Here is a 19163-nt window from a genome sequence, read left to right as displayed (position 1 = left end):
ATGTGGAAATGGTTTGCTTCCGCTGAGCCGCATAGTCTCCAGCATGTCAGGCTCGTGTTTTTGCATCTCCCCAAGTCTCTTCAGGAAGCCTTATTCCCGCCTCTTTTTCTTTAACATACAAAGTGTTTTTATTGGTGTAAAAAAGAGCATTACACAGTCTAGAGATACATTTTTTTGAACTGCCAGCTGATTTCAGGATCTTAAAGAACTGATTCTGCTGCTGACTAATCTGTTAGACCGCACTTCTGATTAAAATAATGTCAGTTTTCCTGCTTTTTTCAATTAAATCTCCGAGCTTCGGTTAAATCTAGACACACATGCACTCTCTCCTTCATCTGTCATACACGCACACACTTCGAGCTCTATCTCCAAACTGCACATTGTTGTAACACTGGCGGCGCCCGGCAAACGGTAGTCGAAGGCACGCGTGCCAGGCAGCGGCTGGCATTGGAGATAAGGTGTGTTTTAGGATTGCCATGGCAACTGCACAGAGCCCTGCTGCGCTGTGGCTGATGGGAATATGAACGAGGAGCTGATACGGCGGAGCCCGGCGAAAGCATTTAAACGTTCAAAGCTGCTCTGTGAAACCACGTTGCCCTGCTCGGGGACTGTGGATCGTAACTGACGTGCAGCTCGTACCTGTCTGTCGTAGTTGATCTGTGTTTCCTGCTCAATATCGGAGTCGAGCTCCGGGACATCTGACACATCGCTGTCCGACTCCTCACTGTTAGAGTCCCCGTGACTGTCTGCAGAGGACACAGAGACAAGTTCGGTTTAACTCAACTATCTAAACCAGAAATTTAGTGAAAGAGGGAAATAAAAACAAAGGTAAACCCAAACTCTCCACTGCAGACATTTATTACGATGCAGAGCTCTTATTGGTTAAACAGAGACCGCCTGTGCTCACTGTAGTGCATGCACACTTTTCTGTATGTGATAATAATGAAGTTAATGGGCTCATCCTGGTTTGATCTTTGTTTAAACCCCATAATGAGCTTCTGTGATACCATCTTCAAACTACTTAAGGGAACTTTAAACAAAGTCGAAATTTGGAGCCATCTGCAGGACCTTTGTAACGTAAATCTCTGAAGTGTCACCAAAAACAGGAACCACTTACACGTCCCTTTTCAGGAAGTCTCCTCAAGAAAACCTGGAATATGTGACCCACGTAACTCTCACAACAGTCCGATCAAGAAAACCCAAAAACCACTTCAAGGAAATTCACAGCCCAGTTAAGCTGCGCTCAGTTACAAGGAAATGTTTTGTTTGTTGTTTGTTTTGCTCACAGGGGACACAGATCTGATTTTTCAGAGTGGTGTGGACACAGAAATCTGATTTTCTGAGCCACTTTCATACGTGGTCCCACATCAGATACGTATCTTTCACAGTGGCCACGAAACCAACGTGAAAACAGTCACATCAGAATTCGTGTGTGTTTTCCCGCGCAGCCGCTGCAGCCATGATTTTTTCACATCACACTTCACTGTGCAGGTGAGGATCACTCACCACACTGCAAAAAGAAACTATACATTTTCATTTAAAAAAGCCAGTGTAGAGGCTGCCGTAAAATTTTAAATCGACTTAATCTGAGAAGTCCAGTTGAGGTAATATTTTCACTGAGCTTTTTTGCAAAGCAGGGGAGACAAAGAAAACACAAGACTTAGAAATAACACTAACAGTTTACAAATTACTGGCAAGAAAATAAACAAAATCAAGCAGACAGAAAAAAACCCCGAATGGATTAAAAAAAATAATAAATTAGGGAGTCCATGAAGACACATTGGGATGTCCTGCCAAACTATGGCTCCACATCCTTCTTTCAAGGCCAGGTCTATAAGCCCAAACCTCATCCTCTGAGATGCAGAGGTGCCCCGGTAATTAAGAAATGGCTCTCTGGTGCAGAAGAACAAAAGGGGTTTATTCTGTGAGGCTGTGAAAGCTTCAGATGGAAATATGCTAGAAATTGAGGTCATTTTGTAATAATTCATCGTATCTTCTCAAATTCAGTCAACTTAAAAATCTCAGGACACTACTTTCTTAAAACAAATATTTTATTTTTTCAGTGCAGACGGTGTTGGAGCCGTCCGTTCTGGGGAAATAATGAGAACAGAGCATTAACCTGTGGTGTTAACGCAGTCTTGGTGACCTCTGGATCTCTTTGCTTTCTCTCGTGACTCTGATTTGTTTCTCATCCTTTAATCTGCACCATTAAAAAGATTTTCTGATCTCCTTACCTTGTATGTTGGTATCCAGTCCTCCGTTCATGACCGACTCTGGTAGAAACCTCCACTGAAAGAGGGCGTGGTCAGCCCCACCTGTGGTCAGCACCCACTGCAGGTCATGTGACCAGCGGACGTTGGTCACGTGGGCCGAGTGGCCGATGTACTTCTTGAATTTGGCTCCTTGGAGAAAACAGACGACTCACATTTTGCAACAAAACAGAGAAATGAGAAAGTACAAAAGACACAAAAAGAAAAAAAGGTACCTTTCTTCAGGCAGGGGAAGCGGTAGAGTTTAACAAGGCCGAGGTCGTCTCCGGTGACGAGCACCGCAGCAGCGTGGTTGGCGTCCACCGCGTTGATCTCAGTTAGATTGGAGTATTTTGGCCAGATGCCGCTGACCTCTGAGCCCAGGACGCCACTCCAGGACGCCCAGCACAGACCTTTCACCTCCTCCTTACTGACGACCGGCTTCCCCACTGCAACGACATAACACGCGAACCTTTTCATTTCTGCAGCACATTTTTCACCAGTTTATCTCTCTGTAGATGCTCATGATAACAAACGGCTTGTTTGCACATTTTTATCAAAAAATCATTTCACAGCGAGAAAAAGTAAATGTGTGGATGGTGCAGATTTGAATCTTTCACGATGATATCTGTTCTGCGTCGAGCGGCAGAGCTGCTTTCTCTCAGTGGAAGTTTTGTGTGAAATCTTGTGTGGAGGCAATGAACAGTCTGTTACATCAGCAGCACAAACACAGTCTCCTGCAGTGTTTTCACTTTACTGTCATTTAAAGAGATGCTATTCTGTATTTTCTTACTTCCCTCCTTGCTCTTCTTTTGTCCTTTATTTGCTCCCTGGCTGTATTTTTCTTTTTTTTTTTTAAAAAAAACTTTATATTTATTCAACACAAAGAAAACACTTCTAACATAGAATACAGAGCAGGCGTACTTATATTTTTGGTCTTTTAAAGTCAATTTTCAACACCATTAAGTAACTATTCAATACGATTTCCTAATAAACACTAATTAATTCTGCATTTACTTCCTCCCTCACAGGCTAAAGAAAGGAGCACAAAAATATGCAGAAAGGCAAAACAGTGGTAATAATAATAAATGGTGAACCAAAGTTAAAAACAAACTGTAAAAAAAGAGAAATTAACAATTAAAAACAAACAAGAAAAGCAAAAGTTTGATCTCTCCTAAAATTTAAACCCCTTAAAGGAGAAAATCGCCCAAATTAAGAATTTTAGTATGTTATTTCAGTGGCCTAGTAAAGTTAAATCAATATTTTTGAACATTAGCTTCTCTCTAAAAGCCAGAGGACAGAAAAGCAAGTCTCAATACGTGATGTCCTTGACTATTAACTCTGGAGCTGCATCACAGACAATAAATGGGAGCCTGATTTTGTGGAACCACAGACTGTTTTTCTTTTTCATGGCCAAATTAGCTTTTTTTTCTATTGAAGTATTCTCAGATCTGAAATACAAAATGTTCCCATATACTCTTACATTTCCCTGGGTGCTCTCAGAGCCACAGAACAGCGCAGAAGAGTTTTACTTTCATTAAACATATTTGAACAACGAAATGTGCTGTACAGAGCCAGAAAACCACATACACACTCATACACACTCATACACACACGTCAATGGTCATAACTAATAATACAAAAAAAACAGTATAAAAAAAAGGAAGGGGCGCAGAGTGAATATTAAACGTGTCCAAAAGTTAGTTTTATAACATCTTTACCAATTCATTATATATGGACCAGCTCCAGACTATAAAACCTATGATATGAGAAATTTTAATTTAACTCTACTTTTTGGATTTGGGAGAAAGTTGTTTGCGTTATTAATATTTTGGATTATCTTTGACCACAGGAGTAACATGTATGAATTTGACATTTAATATTTTCATCACATGAAATTGATTTTTTATGCCATATATAGCAGGATTATTGAAATTTGGTTTGATTATATTATTAGTATTGCAATAATAACAATAATAAGTGTTATTATTATCATTATACTTTCCCAGAAGTAGAGGTTTTTAGGAAAGCACCGATGTATCGGCTGAATGTCGGTACCTTGTTGACTGTGGCTGGGCGATCAGAAATTGAAATGACCGTTAGCAGCTGATGTTTTTCTGTTGTATCATGTCACTTCGTTCAGGCTAAAACTACAGAGCTTAACACTTATGGCCAAAACACAAATTAATGATCAGTAACAGAACAATATGAAATAATAAACTGACCGTTTAGCAAACGGACTCTGTGATTGTGCGACGTGATTGCTAACGGTAGTAGCAGCTGGCGTCCCGTCGTCTCGGTTAAAGGTGTTTGAGACAAAATGAGACATTCCAGTGGACGCAGGACGCAGAAAACTCCCTACCGAGGACGCAACTTACTTTTTTCTTGATAATGCTGCATTTTAAACAACAAAACCGTGTTAAAATCAGCAGGGGGAAGTTAGTTCACGGTAGCCGTTAGCTGTTAGCAGCAGCAGCCAACCGTCAGGTCGCGCGCATGGTCGCGAGCGGAGGTTCGATTGTGAGGCGTTCAGGCTCTACTCAGTAAAAATGAGTATTAGAAGGTAAATCGCAACCTTTTTAAGATGCGTTCAATACAGTCATGTAACATGTAGTTTTTGCCGAAAAAGCACAGTTGATTGACGTTTTTACAGCAATATTTAAAAAAAGCACATTAAGGGAGGAATTATGATATAGCCTATTATTTTTAGTAAAAAGCTTTGAAGCATTTTTAATCAAAAATCTGTTTTTCATGTTTAAGTTTATTATTAACCTTTTAACACCTTGATTAACATCAGTTTCTTTGTGCTGCGTTCAGACACCTTTCCCATGTATTTAATTTGAATACAATAAATTGGTTTGAGTTCTTTTGAAAACATGGGAGGAAAAGCGATGAGCAATTTGGCAAGAAATGTTGTGCAAATTGGGAAAAAAGTAAAGGTGGACAGGAAAATTACCTGAAAACTAGCTGCGGGGGATTATTAGATATTATTTGTAAAAAAGGGGAAAAATACATACATATATATATATATATATATATATATATATATATAAAAAAAAATTAATTAACCATATTCTTAAGGTCATCTTAAGGTCATTTTCTTCTTTCATTCTTTTTTTTTCTGGAAGTTTTCTTTTTTTTGCTCATTTTTGGGCCATCTCTTGTGAAGTTAAGTTACTCAATACCTTCAAACGATTTTTTTTTTTTTTTAAAAATCCAGCCAATTTAACCTGAATAAGCAGCAAATAAGTGATGAATGGATGGATTTTTTCCCATTAGTGTATTTACATTCTGTTATTACCTCTATAGCATTCATTAGTGGCAGAGTCCATTCTTGCTCTGAATTAAACTGCTTTCACATGAACAAGGGATTCATAGGCATAAAATCAAGCGTAGATTTATCAGATTGATATCGTACCCACCATTTACTGATCACTGTAATGCTACTGCTACCTTCCTGCTGCTTCATTATAAAACCATTTAAAATCAAGTGGATGACTTTATTGTGAAGCAGCCACATAACACACAATATATCTATCACTGATGTCAACACCGATCGCGATCGCTCATCAATAATGTGTCTACAAAACACGATGGCAGTGATTTAGTGGATGTTGTCGTCAGTGGATGAGTTATAAATGTGTCAGGGAGTGATGAGGAGCCTGCAGCAGATGAAGAGCAGCACACCTGCAACTCCTCAGCAACATAACCGGCTCCTTTTACTGATGCCGTGTGGAAAACATGCGTGTGTGCAGCATAAAATCACAAAAAAGGACAATTACTGACTGACTTCTTTTTTTTAAACGACAAAGACAAAGTAGCTGCTCAAGGAGGGTTTGCTGCCTCCAGAAAAGAGTAACTTAGTGTTAAACTGCAGTTGCTGTTACCATGGCAACCACAAGTGTCACCAAGTCAACGAGGAGTGAAATCTGAAGGATTTAAACATTTCCATCTCTCCATCTTATGATATTTTACGCCACACTCTGCCTCCTGCCTCACTCTCTTTCTATCTCGTCACATCGCCGTGTGTCTCCTCCTTTCTCTGACAGGTACACCGGAGAAAAACAATTTTATTCACTTTATGAATAAATGCATGAATCTGACTCTGTGTTTGTGTGTGTGTGTGTGTGCTTGTATCTAACAGAGTGCCTTAGTGTCATTACACACTTTCCAGAGTGTCGGAAAAACACAGAGTTGTAACATGAAACTGATTTAATCAGTGTTTTTATCAGTTTTAATCACCCGTTGCATTTGTTTTGGTGGAGGAAAAGACCTCTGCAGGCAACGCGTATCTTGCTAAAAAAATCTCCTGAATGATAAACACTGAAGTAATTCTGACCAGGAGAAGTTTCAGCTGGTTGCAATCTGCAATCCTCACCACTAGATGCCACTAAATCCCGCTAAATCTGACATACTGTTACTTTAAGTCAAGCTTTGTGTATCGTTATGGCCAAAAACAGAATGATGCACATTGTTGCTCTGCAAGCTGTAATATAAAAAAAATAATTTAAAAATTTAAAAAACGCTCTTAATTCTAGAAAATCCCAGAAAATTTGAGGAGTATTAGGCTCAAAAGAGCGTGGAGACTCACTGGGCATTCGGTAGAAAAGACGTTCTCCAGCTCCGTCGTTGGTCTGCAGGATTTTGCTGTCTGCAGACCAGTCCAGGTGAGTGATGAAACTGGTGGATTTACTGCATTCTCCTACCTGCAGGCCGACAGGACTCAGAGGAAATAACCAGTTCAATCATACATGTAGGAAACTTTCTGAAGCATTTTGGGAGCTTGACTGCTAACTAAGGAATAACTCATCCTCCAAACTGACCATCACCAACCAACCCCTGTAAGGTTAAATTTGTTTAAAATAACTTTGTTTTTTCTTTGCATTCCTCCACAGAAGAATTCAAAAACTAAGAAAATTCTTGTTGAATTAAGCCATAGGGTACATGTTTCACAAAAGCAAAACTATGTGAAAACCTAAGTTTACTCTCATGCAGCTCATGCAACATAATCCAAGCCTCATTTATCCAGATGTATGCTCAGTATTTCACAAACAGACAGCCCTTTTCCGGCTTACCTATGCTCTCTTTAAAGCCAGACTCTGTTGACAAAAACAGTAATTTTACCTCGCTGAACACTGGAGTTGCTGCTCTACTGCTACCTTAAAACTGTCGTTTTGTTTAATGCCTTAATTGCCTGACTTTGGTGAATTTAAACACTGTAAAATCTCAAAGTCACACAGTAATGCAAACATGAGCTGATCAGGCAGCGGTAGACCAGTAACTCCAGTGTTCAGCGAGGTAAAATTACTGTTTTTGTCAATGGAGTCTGGCTTTAAAAAAGCATACCACTGATAGTATGGATATCACTGAGTAAGTACTGAGCATACGATGGAGAAATGAGACTGTGCGAGTTGTCTGAGAGTTTGTTAAGGGTTGTTTTGATAAAGTTAAGCTGTTATAAAAGGTGGTCATCTATGACTTAATCCAGAATTATCTCAGTTTTTGGATTCTTTGCTCATCATGGAGACATGCGAGTAAAAGTTTTCACCTCAAATTCAACGCAAGACTGGTGAGTAATTGATATATAAATTGTCATTTTGGGGGGCAACCTGTCAATGTGACTCCATCTCTACCTTCTTGTATCTCTGGGCGACAGCGTAGATGTCCACGAGTCCGTCATTGGAGCCGACAGCGAGGTACGCACCGTCTGGAGAAAACTTCATCTCATGAATCACCTCCTTCCTGTCTTTGATGTGGACGACCTCCGTCATGTCTCTGAGACAACAGAGCAGTGTTAGAAATTATCCAGTTTATGTTTGATTTGTGTGTGTGTGTGTGTGTGTGTGTGTGTGTGTGTGTGTGTGTGATTATATGTGCGTTCTACCTGACTCTCAGCACAGTGAAGGATCCGTCCTTCATGCCCAGAGCCAGCTGGTATCCGTCCACACTGAACGCCACGCTCCGCACAGCCTCCTCCATGTTACAGCGAGCGATGAGGGCGTGATCCACCAGACTCCACAGCCTGATGCCGTCAGATAGACGTACATTTAGTCATACTCACACCTAAAGACCTTATACAATACTGTAACCTAACAACCTGTGACTTTATCATAACCTGAACTTTTAACTTATAAAGACGTCTAGTGGCGAGACAAGATGCTTTGTGAATACTGCACCAGATCTTTTCAGATATATGCGTCATTACAAAGACACCAGCAGGACACACATCGTAATTTTTCCATTTACAGCTCTTACAGATGTAGTCAGTGTTAGCGGCAAAGTACATTTACCCACAGGAAAGAATTTTAGTTTCAGGAGCGCACCACTAAAGCCAGTACAGTACAGTTCAATTTTGTTAAAAATTAGGCAATATTACTTTATTTTAATCTGTAAACCTTTTTATTTGGGAAGCACTCTGTGCTTGAGCTTGAAAAGTGCTATGTAAATAAAGATTTTTTTCTTTATTATTATTTTTTTTAACTATCATCATCATTATAATTATAACTATAACGGTTATTATTATTATTATTATTATTATTATTATGCAGGATTGTTGGTTACTGTTTTAGAGCAAATGTGAAAGTAAAAGTCAATCCCAGATTCACTCTCATTTAGCATTTCACTGTAATATGTGTGTTTTTGTTATTGTTTGTTTTATTTTTCCAGCGCTGTGTCCCTTAGATGCCTGCGTCTTCTGGTGTGGCACCTGGTCGCCACCTTTTTATAAAGCCCTGACGTCACCTGAGTACCGTGGGGGTGTACGCCTTCAAACGTCCCAAACACAGAAAATAAACAGAAAACAGGAAAATACAGGCCGAGGATGGAGACTCTGCAGATAAATACTACCCTGCACACTTGTAGTGGGTCATAACTTGTGACTGAAATACTTCTATATGAGTCTATACATTGATTTTAAAGTAAATTTGGCATAGTATACATATAAATTTGCAACCATAAACTGCACATGCACCAAGCTTGAACTTGACAAGCTTGACTGGTGTAGCAATTTAAACAAAAAACAATTATATAAGTAAAAAAAAAAGAGGAAAGCAAACATCTCTTTGTCTTTACTGCTGTCGTTTAGCACCTGCGTTCAGCCGACTGTGTGGTTATATCTATAATTGGTCTCTGAGGAATCTCCTGCAAACTGAGCAGATGCTGCAGACGAGCACAAACCGTCAAATCAACTCAAACACTGAACCTGAGCTCCCTCCCGCAGGAGCTGGGAGCACCTGCAGCTGTCTGTGGTTGTACTGGGCGGCTCCCAGTATGTGTGCTGCTGCACTGACCTGACGGAGCGGTCGTCGCTGCCGGTGACAGCCAGAGGTTTTTTGGGGTGAACGTCCAGCGCCCAGAGCTCGCCCTCGCTGTGTCCCTGCATGATCAGCAGCGGCTTGTCTCGATCCCTCACCATCACCTGGACACACACAGTCAGACTTTGTGTCACTGTTGTGAGATGACGCTGCTTTCACATATTTAGTGTCAAGTTTAGGCTCAGTTCTGAGTGCTTTTACTCAAGCACTGTACAATTTGAGGTACTTGTACTTTATTTGAGTACTTTCTGTTCATGCCAGTTTCTACTTCTGCTTCACTGCATTTATCTGACAACTTAACGTACTTTACAAATGAATATTGTGACGCAAAAAATATGAAAAGTTTATTATCCCCATGAAATCTGAATCAGTGTCAGTTTCTTGTGCTGTATTGAGATACCTTTCACAAGCTATTTAAACCTTTGACCCTAATCAGATTGATTTGATTTCTTTAGAAAGCAAATTTGGCCAGAAAATTCCTGCAAGTTGCAAGAAATTAGTAAAAGTGACAAGAGAATGAAAATTAGTTGAAAAATGAAATAAAATAAAATGAAAGAAAAATTAAAATTCTAGCAAACATTTTTCACAAAATAGTATGTATAATTATTATAACCATATATTTAAAACTGTCACAGAAAAAATTAGTCCAATGAGGGGTTTGGCTAATTTCTAATTATTTTTCTGTTTGTTTTTGATTTTTTTACTTTCTTTGTTGCCTTTTTTTAAGGTAATTTTCTTGTAATTTTATTTTATAATTTAATGCTATTTTTTGGGCCATATGTTGGTAAGTTGCTAATTTTTTCTACCCATGTTTCAGCATGCCCCAAGTTTAAAGGAGCAGTCAGGAGAACCGACATCGAAGCGAAACAATGCACTGCTGTGGACGAGGGCAGCCACAAAACAGCTTAAAAAATCTCCTTTCTCGCCTCAAAAACTTTCACAAAACTTTATGTATAATTATTATTATAACTATGTATTTAAAATAATGTCACAGAGAAAAAGAGTAACGATTTTGTTCATTTTTTGTTTTAGTTTTTTTGTATGTTGTAGGTAATTTTGTTGTTACATTTAAAAGAATTTTTTTTAAAAATCCTGCTATTTTTTGGGCCAAGCCTTGGTTAGTTTCTCATTTCTTCTACCCATGTTTCAGCATGCCCTCAGTTTGGAGGAGCAGTCAGGAGCAACGACATCAAAGCAAATCAATGTACTGCTGTAGACGGGCCAGCAACAAAACATATTTCACCCAGCGAAGAAAATCGTCTCCTTTCTCACCTCAAAGATCTCACTGTCCTGCGTTCCCGCCAGGATCCGGTCGGCTCGCCAGCAGACGCTGCGAATAGACAGACCTGGAGGAGGAAGAGGAGGAGAAAGAGGATTAGATCAGCTGTAAATAACTGCTGAAATATTTGGAGAAACAACAGCTGCAACAACAGTGATTAACAGGTTTTAAGGTAAAAGACCGGAGAGGTTAAGAATGGATGCAAATCCAAAAAAACCCCAAAGTGAGCCAATGTGGAAGAGAGAAAATCAGGATACATTTTTTTTAAAAAGATGGTAAGAGGAAAAGAGTTTTACGAAAGAAACTGTGATAAAAGAAAAATGAGGAAGAAATAAAGGACAAAAACTGGAGAAAAATGAAATGTTGGGACAATATGGAGGAGGAACCATCGAGTGATTTAGGATTTAAAAGGAGGAGAAAAAGCAGAAAAATATTGCAAGAGGTACAAACATAGAGAGTGGGGGAAAAAAGAAAGGGAGAAAAGCTGAAGCCGGATTGTAGAGAGAAGATTAAATCTAGCTGAGAGTGAAGAAAAACCAGAGAGAGATCGATGATTGTTGATGAGGAGGCGTTTCAGACTCGACCTCTCGGCTCTCATTAACTCCAGCTAATGAGCAGCTCTTCAAACGTTAGAGCCCGTTTAGTGCAAAATAAATCTGTCTCTCAGACAGTTTTCTTGATGAGCTGCAGTGGAGGGAGATTTATATACTTTGGAAAGTATCCACTTTATTTATCAGAGATGGTTAAAGTTGAAGTAAAAGTACTAATTAAACACTGTAAAAATGTAAAGTGTAATCAGGAAAAATGTTAGACTGCTATACTATGAGGATTTGGTGATATTTATACGTCTTCTGTGCTATATATCAGAGGGAAATATTGTGCTTTTTACTGCACTAAATTTATTGAAAAGACAAAATATCACATGTTAACCCTCTGAAACATGAGCGAAATCGCATGATTTCTTTCAAAAACACAGGAAGAAGACAATGAGCAACTTAGGAAATGACCCAAAAAATTAGCAAAACATTTGTAAAAAGTACAAGAAAAATTACCTGAAAATTTGGATAAATAAATAAATAAATAGACAGATAAATGAATAAATAAAAAAATTACAAACAAAACCAAGAGACATACAAATAAATAAATAAATAAACATAAAAACCAGGGAATAACCTGAAAACAGGGCTTGAAAATGAGTTATTCTGTAAATTTCTTTAAAATATATAATAATTCTAATTATAAATATAGTTTTTTGGACATTTTTCCACAGCTTTTAAAAAAAAACATCCCAAATTTCTTGCAGTTTGCAGGACATTACTTACCAAGCTCATTTTCTATTTTCCCATGTTTTTAAAAGAAAGAAATCAAACCAAATGGTTAATTATTACATCTATAGGAGAATGTAGAGGTGACAGACAATATAGAGGAAATATTTTAACTTTTGATGCTGCAGGAGGAAGTGACACACTCACTTTTTCTTTCTCACTATCTTCCAACCTCTCGGTCAAACTCCTGTTCCCCAGCATCCAAAATTTAATTTGCAGAGCCGTTCAGCAGCACAGCGCTCGCCAATTAGAGCGTCTGCTGTCGCTGACGGCATGAATCAGCGTGTGAGGTTCCCTGTAACTTTGTTAGAAACTTCTCCTCGGAGGTTCTCGAGCCAAAGCAACCCGATACCAGAGGAGTTTATGAGGGAAACTGTAAGAGTTGCACTGTCAGAGCACCGCAGGAGGGATCTCTGATATGTCGTCTCAGAGGTGTTAACAGCAGCCGGAAGGCAGCAGAGGGGAAAACTTCACCACTCAGAGGAAAAAAATCACATAAAAGAGTGAGCATGTCTTGCTCTCATTTCATTTTCAACATTTTCTCTTCCTCTCCTGAGAAACAACACTCATCATCACTGTGCTTTTGAATGTTTACTCTCATGCTGATGGGTTGGTTTTCAGACAGCTCAGTCACCAGAATAAAAAGTTTGCATTTTTTTAGCAAACCACGGATGTGATCCATTTCTACGTTACTTACGTGTTATATAAACGTTTCTAATGTGACATATATGAACTCACTTTGTCACCAGGGAAACCAAGGAACAACAACAGCGCTTGTGATTTATCAAGTCACCGCTGTGTTTCCAGCAGCGTTTAGGCACCAAGTGAGGGTGTTTTTTAGGGACCCGCCGCTATGTTTCCAGCAAGCCAAAAAGTTCTGAGTTTTTTTTTTTTTCCCAAGACAACACTGCTTTTCCTGCAGGGATTGTGCCCCCCAAATCTGGTACTTTAGGTTGAATAAACATCTTGTCAGCCTTAAATACAGGCGTTCAGGTGTGCCTCAAACACAAGCTATTGAGATCACAACCTTTGGATGTGCATATTTAAGGCAAGTGATAATATTGTTGCAGGTGTGGTTTTCAGCAGAAGTAGACTGTGAAAATGGCTTTTTTTTTAAATAACTATATTGACTCTATACCACCTTTTACTACAGATGAGGAAATAACAATATATCTGTTTTACTTTTACTTTTCTGCTTCTGTTTCAAAATAAAAGCCACCTGACAACGTCTCTGTGGATCACTCACTGACACAAGGCATTTTATTTTGAAACATTTGCAGGACCGTGTTGCTGACATTGCAGGAGCTGCACGGCTTCATAAATGAGTAGAATATGTGCTTATAATTATGGAAATTTAGTACTGACAGCAGCAGGAAGCTCTGCAGGAACGCCACAGTAACAGCGCTGTCAGTGTGCACGCGCTGCTCAGGCATGCAGTGTGCTCCAGGTGTGACGATAACAAACTTTTCTGTCTCATACATTTTAACATTTTTCCCCTTCAGAGATGAAGAAGACTGAAAACCTGTCCTTTCTTTAACCCTCAGAGGAAACCGTCTGCTGCTGAGAGAGTAACTTTGTCTAAAGCCCTGCGAGAGGTGAAGGAGTCAAACTTCCAACTTCTCCAGAACGAGGCCACATCCAGCCCTGACTGGGAACAGAGACGAAAAAACCTTTACCTCCTTACCTCCTCATTTCTTTTCCTCAAAAATCTTCAGAGAGGAGAGGTAAAAAAGGAAGCCAGGGGCTTAATGGTTCACCCCCGCAGCTTCTCCTAAAGGAATAACATCTCTTTCTTCTGCCAGACAACGAAAGAGGTTCAAATATTCACCACCTCTGGCTTTTCACCAAAATCAGGTCAGTCCCTTCCTCCTTACAAACTTTTACACCCCAAAAACTTCTCCGCAAAGACAGAAAATCAGGTCATTCCTGTCTCCAACTACAGACAGAAGACGACAATTAAAGGTCTCTACGAACACCTTAAGAGATAAAAGAGAGCGCCTGAAATGGAGCTGAAAGATTCAATCTTCCCCCTCCTCCACATTTTCCCAAAAAAAGACTGACGTGTCACAACCTTCAACTGAGAAAAGAGTCTTTGATTTCAAAGTGACCTTTTCTTGACTCTTTATTCCTCTCTTGTAAGGAGAGTGACGTGCAGATTTTGCCTTTAGAAAAAGAGATATAGTGATATTTCACTTCAGTGGGTTTATTCAGGGAAAATTAGGTTTAAAGGAAGATTTTAAAAGCCTGCAGGGTGTTTTTGGTGAGTTTTTGAGTCTCATAAACAGGAGACATCTGTACAGGTGTAAAGGTCTCACACAGACAGTTGGTGAAGTCTCTGTCAGCCTCCGCCTGGTATTAAAAACGGTTTAAATATCATTTTTGTCTCTGTTTCTCGTCTCGGCTGATGCAGGGCAACAATGAATCAAAGAAATTACGTTTCCACCAGGGTGCATTTAAACTATAAGTGTCAGCCTGAGCATCCTGAGCTTTAATTTAATCGAATAACTTTCTAGCCGTATTTCGGTGTGTCGTTGAGTACCTTTGTATCCCTGCTCGGCCTCTCGCAGGTCGATCTTGGTGATGGGTTTGAAGTCGGCGTCCCACAGTCGGATGCAGCCGTCTCTGCCTCCTGTGGCAAAACCCTCCTCACAGGAATACATGCTGAAGATACCAGCCTGCACACACACACAAACATACACACAGACACACACAAGTGTAAAAAACTTGGACCGTGACACGTAAGTTAGATCGTGACATGTGGTTTGTCCAAGTGGTGTAGCCGTAGTTAACTGTCAGAGATGGCTGACCTCTCTGCACATGCACACCTCATATCACACAGGGACTCGCATCGGGTTTTGTGTAAATGGGAGACTCATGAGTACCCAGAGAACCCATTTTCATTCAGGTATCATGAGGTCAGAGGTCAATGGACCAAAATTTGACCTAACTTTGGAGCGCTATAGCTCCCCCTTACTGAGAAGCTAGGATAACATGGTCGGTACCAATGACCAGATTCCTCAGCTCTGCTAGTTTTATATGATACCAGTATCATCAGTAAAAGTCGGCCTCTATGGGAATATTAGCTGGCAATAAAAGCGATTTTTAAAAATGAACACATTTATTACGGACCTTAATCGTATCGCGATTAACACATTAACGCCTACAGCCCTAATTTTCACATGATGTAGTATATGAGCTAAAATTGAGAAGCATAGTTCAGGCCCTCAATGATTTGTGAGCTGTTTTGTGACGGTTGCAGCCTGAAATGCCTGATTTCACTGCAGCTTTTCCGAATAATTGCAATGCATGTTGCCATATTTTTGGCATTTTTCTTTCGCAGTGAAATTACAGGGGCAGGTGAAAATTGCAAAAATAGTTGGTCCCCAATCAATCCATAAATAAACATATTCAATTATTTTTGTGAATCAATTCAAGATAAACAAAGTTTTCTTAACAACTTCAAGGTAACCCAGCATGACTGATTGATATAGAAATGGTTATTTGGGGAGGTAAATATTCAACGTTTGACTCATGGCTGCTGTAGGTGAGAACTTTTAATGGAGGCCAATGGTTTCTCACCCCGTGTGCAGCCTGAACTGTTCGTATCAGGTTGAGCAGCTTCCAGACGTAAATGTCCCCGTTCAGCGCCCCGGAGTATGTGATGTCGTCTTTGGCCGCAGCGACACACAGGATGGTCTGCAGGTCGCCCGTCTTCCCGAAAATCCCCCTCTTTGGAGTGAGAGCGTTACCACACAGAGACCAGAACTACAGAGACAGAAGGGACATATGAGACAAAAGGAGACTTTTATTTTTATGTTCATTATGCCTTTATTTAGATATGAAAGTATAGAACAGAGTGTTTTTACTCACTGTTAAGTCATTTTAAACATTTATTTTAATGATCCTCAGAGCAGGAACACAAGAGTCACCTGGATAATTAAGCTACATGTGCAAGAATCACTTTTTCCGCCACTTTTGATCGTATCCAGCTGTCCAAGTTTGAGAATGAAACGTCAAGTTTAACTTTTAACCACATCACATCTTCTAGGACAAATTAGTGGTCCTTTAGTCCTAACAATAATATAAGGAAACAAATTAGAGAATTGAGTTCAGTAGCATCCAACTGATAATTTTTTATATTATTTATTTTATTCATTTTATTTTCTTTTTTTAAATTTTTATTATCATGATTTTTTATCATTATTTTAAAATATATTTTCTTTAAATACTTTATTTATTTTTATTTTTTATATTTTTTTGTTGTTATTATTTTTAAAAATATTTTTTTTGGATATTGTACGTTTGTGTGCATGTATGGACGTAGATGTTCGTCACAGCTGATTGACTGTGAACGTAATGTATTACTTTACTTTATGTGTTCAAAAAGACACTAAATAGTTCAGAAAACTAAAAAAAAAGGTGAACTTTTAAGGCAATATGGTCATGAAGCCCTAAAAATGCACAAAATAAAATTTTCAATTTTGTCAGTTTGGTGTGTGCTCTAAACACTATTATAGCCATTATAATACCCATGATCCCCAGCAGCTGTTTCTACGGAAAAATAAACACACTCTACGATAATTAACAGTGTGTATTTACTTGTGTGTGTGTGTACTGTGTGTTACCTTGATGTGTTTGACTCCACAGCTCACCAGGCGGTTCTGCTGAAACGGATCCCAGCTGACGTCGAAGATCTGGAGGACAGAAGAGATGTAAGCACGCAAATACAGTCTAGATATATAACACACACACACACACACACACACACACACACACACACTCACCCTGTCCGAGTGTCCGGTGGCTGTAGCCAGGATCTTCCCTCTCTTCCACTCCCAGATACACACTGTGTTTTTGGCATCGAGGCCGACCGAGGCTAACCGCTACAGAGAGAGAACATATTGTTATTCAACACACATAAATATTGTGATTTTCTTTAACTGTGGTAACTAATTAATAAGGACCATGAAAAAGTAATTATTTAACATTTCCTGCCTCATAATTCAGGTCAGCATTGACTTTTTGACATGAAATATTTATATAATTTTACAAAACTTTCCTGAATTTTTGAGCTCCTTAAACAAAACCATAAAAACATTGATTACACCTAAATTGCCCTGAGCGCATAAATGCAATAAAGCATAAGACAAATGAAAAACCTTGACAGTGAAAACTTTGCTGATATTTCATATATACTTTTTTTTTTTTTTTTACATTTGTTTGCATTTCATTGTTGTTTTTATTTGTTGTTTCCTTTGTAAAATACTTTGTAACCTTGTCAAGAAAAGTACTATGTAAAAAAGTTTATTATAATTATTATAACATTTAAAAAAATGAGGCAACAAACTGATAAAAATTGGCAATATCACCACATATCTTAAATTTACGACTTTTGAGTTAATCCGACTAAGAATTTCTACTTCTGTTACTTTAAAAAGATAAAACATGTAAGATGTAGTTTCTTGTTGCTTATTTTAATCAGTTCATAGAGGGGTTTCTTTTATAGGTTATCATCTGTTTTTTGTTATTCCTGTTTTTTTTAAAATGTTTATCTTTGTCTGTTTTACTTGCTCAAAATAAATAAATAACTAAATATATAAATAATAAAAATCATAAATATAGATTTTTTTCCTCACATTTTTCCTCGTAATAGTTTGTAAGCATTTATTCTTAATTTGATGAGTTAATTAAATGATCCTCTGGACTTTCAGTCAACTGAACTCGTGATCATACATTATGAAACTTAAATTTGACACTAAAAAAACTGATCTAAAAATATTGCGCTCATAATAAAAAGAAAAGTTTATTTGATCAAACTGACCAAAGGACACAAATTAACAGGACTTTCTGATTTTGCTGTGAGTCACATATTAAGCTTAAATTGATCAAAACTCACTTTATTTTGTTACGCTGATTTGTTGATGCGAAACTTTCATTTTTACAGTGGTGGTGCAGAAAGCACAATATAAAATCTTCCAGACTCTGTGGTCCGACTTAATAATAAATCAGCTGCACCAAAAGCCCGAGCGCTTGATTTATTATTCAGCTGGATTTATGATTATTTTATTGATTCTGTGTTTGCTCTGATTTACTCGCAGCTGTTAAGATCCGGCCAGAAGCAAAAAGTGCCGACGCAACAGCGCGGATCATTTACAGAGTCACTTCACAACTCTGATTTGACTTCATTCATTTTTAACAGTTGGGCGGAGGGGAATAAGCCCTCAGAGCCACCGGAGGAGAAACAAAACTCAATGCCAAATCTGAAAGTCTGACTTTGAAATGTTTTCCACTGCAGCAAAACAGTTTTAAATCTAACTGACGGGTGAATTTTTGTTGTGTTTTGTCAGTAAATTTAAACGTTCACTTTTTTAAAGCTTATTAATTTGAATAACTTTGACAGAAATGAAACGTGGCCTCTTTTAAATTCTGATGTTTTATTGGCCCATTCATCCACTTTGTTTGTCTATTATAGTCATCTGACTTCATCCTTTGCTCCCGCCATAATGAATTCAGCTGCTCCGTTCTTGTTTGTGTTGTTTGGACGTGAATACGTGCCGGAGGTTTTGAACAAAATGAACAACAGCACTGTGCCGCTTAAGATTTAAAGTCTGGGCTTTTAGCTGACGAAGCAACTTACAATGGAGCAGAATTAATAAGAATCACGCCATGGGGTCAAACGCCGCTGTAGGACTCCACACTCTCTGAAAAGCTTTATATAAGTATATTTATATAGACAGTGAAGGTCAGATTCGAGGTTTTCTGAGGTGAGAATGCGGTTCGATGCATACTGGGACAACAATAGGCTGATATTCACTGTGAATGGGATCCTGGTGTTGCAGCTCGATGTCGCCTGCTGAGCTTCATTTAAAAGGCGCATCGACACAGAATTAGACTACGATAAATTCAACTTTATGTGACAACCAGGCAAGACACAATCAGGCTCATTTTACTGCCTGCAGAAACAGAAATACAGAGTTCTTCACTAGAATACCAAAGG

At 38.7% G+C, this 19163-nt stretch overlaps 1 protein-coding gene across 4 annotated transcripts in view; it reads right to left on the bottom strand.

Annotated features, from left to right (window-relative positions):
• Nucleotides 1–19163, bottom strand: part of LOC121954837 (echinoderm microtubule-associated protein-like 6) — a 123784-nt gene that overhangs the window by 75041 nt on the left and 29580 nt on the right. For all 4 annotated transcript variants that reach the window (XM_088086530.1, XM_088086532.1, XM_088086531.1 and 1 more), the window contains exons 4-15: nucleotides 16951–17049; nucleotides 16792–16860; nucleotides 15746–15931; nucleotides 14706–14841; nucleotides 10835–10908; nucleotides 9539–9666; nucleotides 8134–8271; nucleotides 7883–8024; nucleotides 6841–6955; nucleotides 2486–2698; nucleotides 2235–2402; nucleotides 640–746 (exon numbers count right to left, since the gene is read on the bottom strand). In XM_088086530.1, coding sequence (XP_087942656.1) covers nucleotides 640–746; nucleotides 2235–2402; nucleotides 2486–2698; nucleotides 6841–6955; nucleotides 7883–8024; nucleotides 8134–8271; nucleotides 9539–9666; nucleotides 10835–10908; nucleotides 14706–14841; nucleotides 15746–15931; nucleotides 16792–16860; nucleotides 16951–17049 — 1575 coding nt within the window. The remainder of the gene's footprint in view (nucleotides 1–639; nucleotides 747–2234; nucleotides 2403–2485; nucleotides 2699–6840; nucleotides 6956–7882; nucleotides 8025–8133; nucleotides 8272–9538; nucleotides 9667–10834; nucleotides 10909–14705; nucleotides 14842–15745; nucleotides 15932–16791; nucleotides 16861–16950; nucleotides 17050–19163) is intronic.

This window comes from Plectropomus leopardus, chromosome 13 (assembly GCF_026936395.1).
Source record: "Plectropomus leopardus strain MGB_pleo_1.0 chromosome 13, ASM2693639v1, whole genome shotgun sequence".
In the NCBI taxonomy this organism is placed as follows: domain Eukaryota; kingdom Metazoa; phylum Chordata; class Actinopteri; order Perciformes; family Serranidae; genus Plectropomus; species Plectropomus leopardus.
Note: the sequence above shows the minus strand (reverse complement) of the source record. Positions and strands in the feature narration are given on the sequence as shown.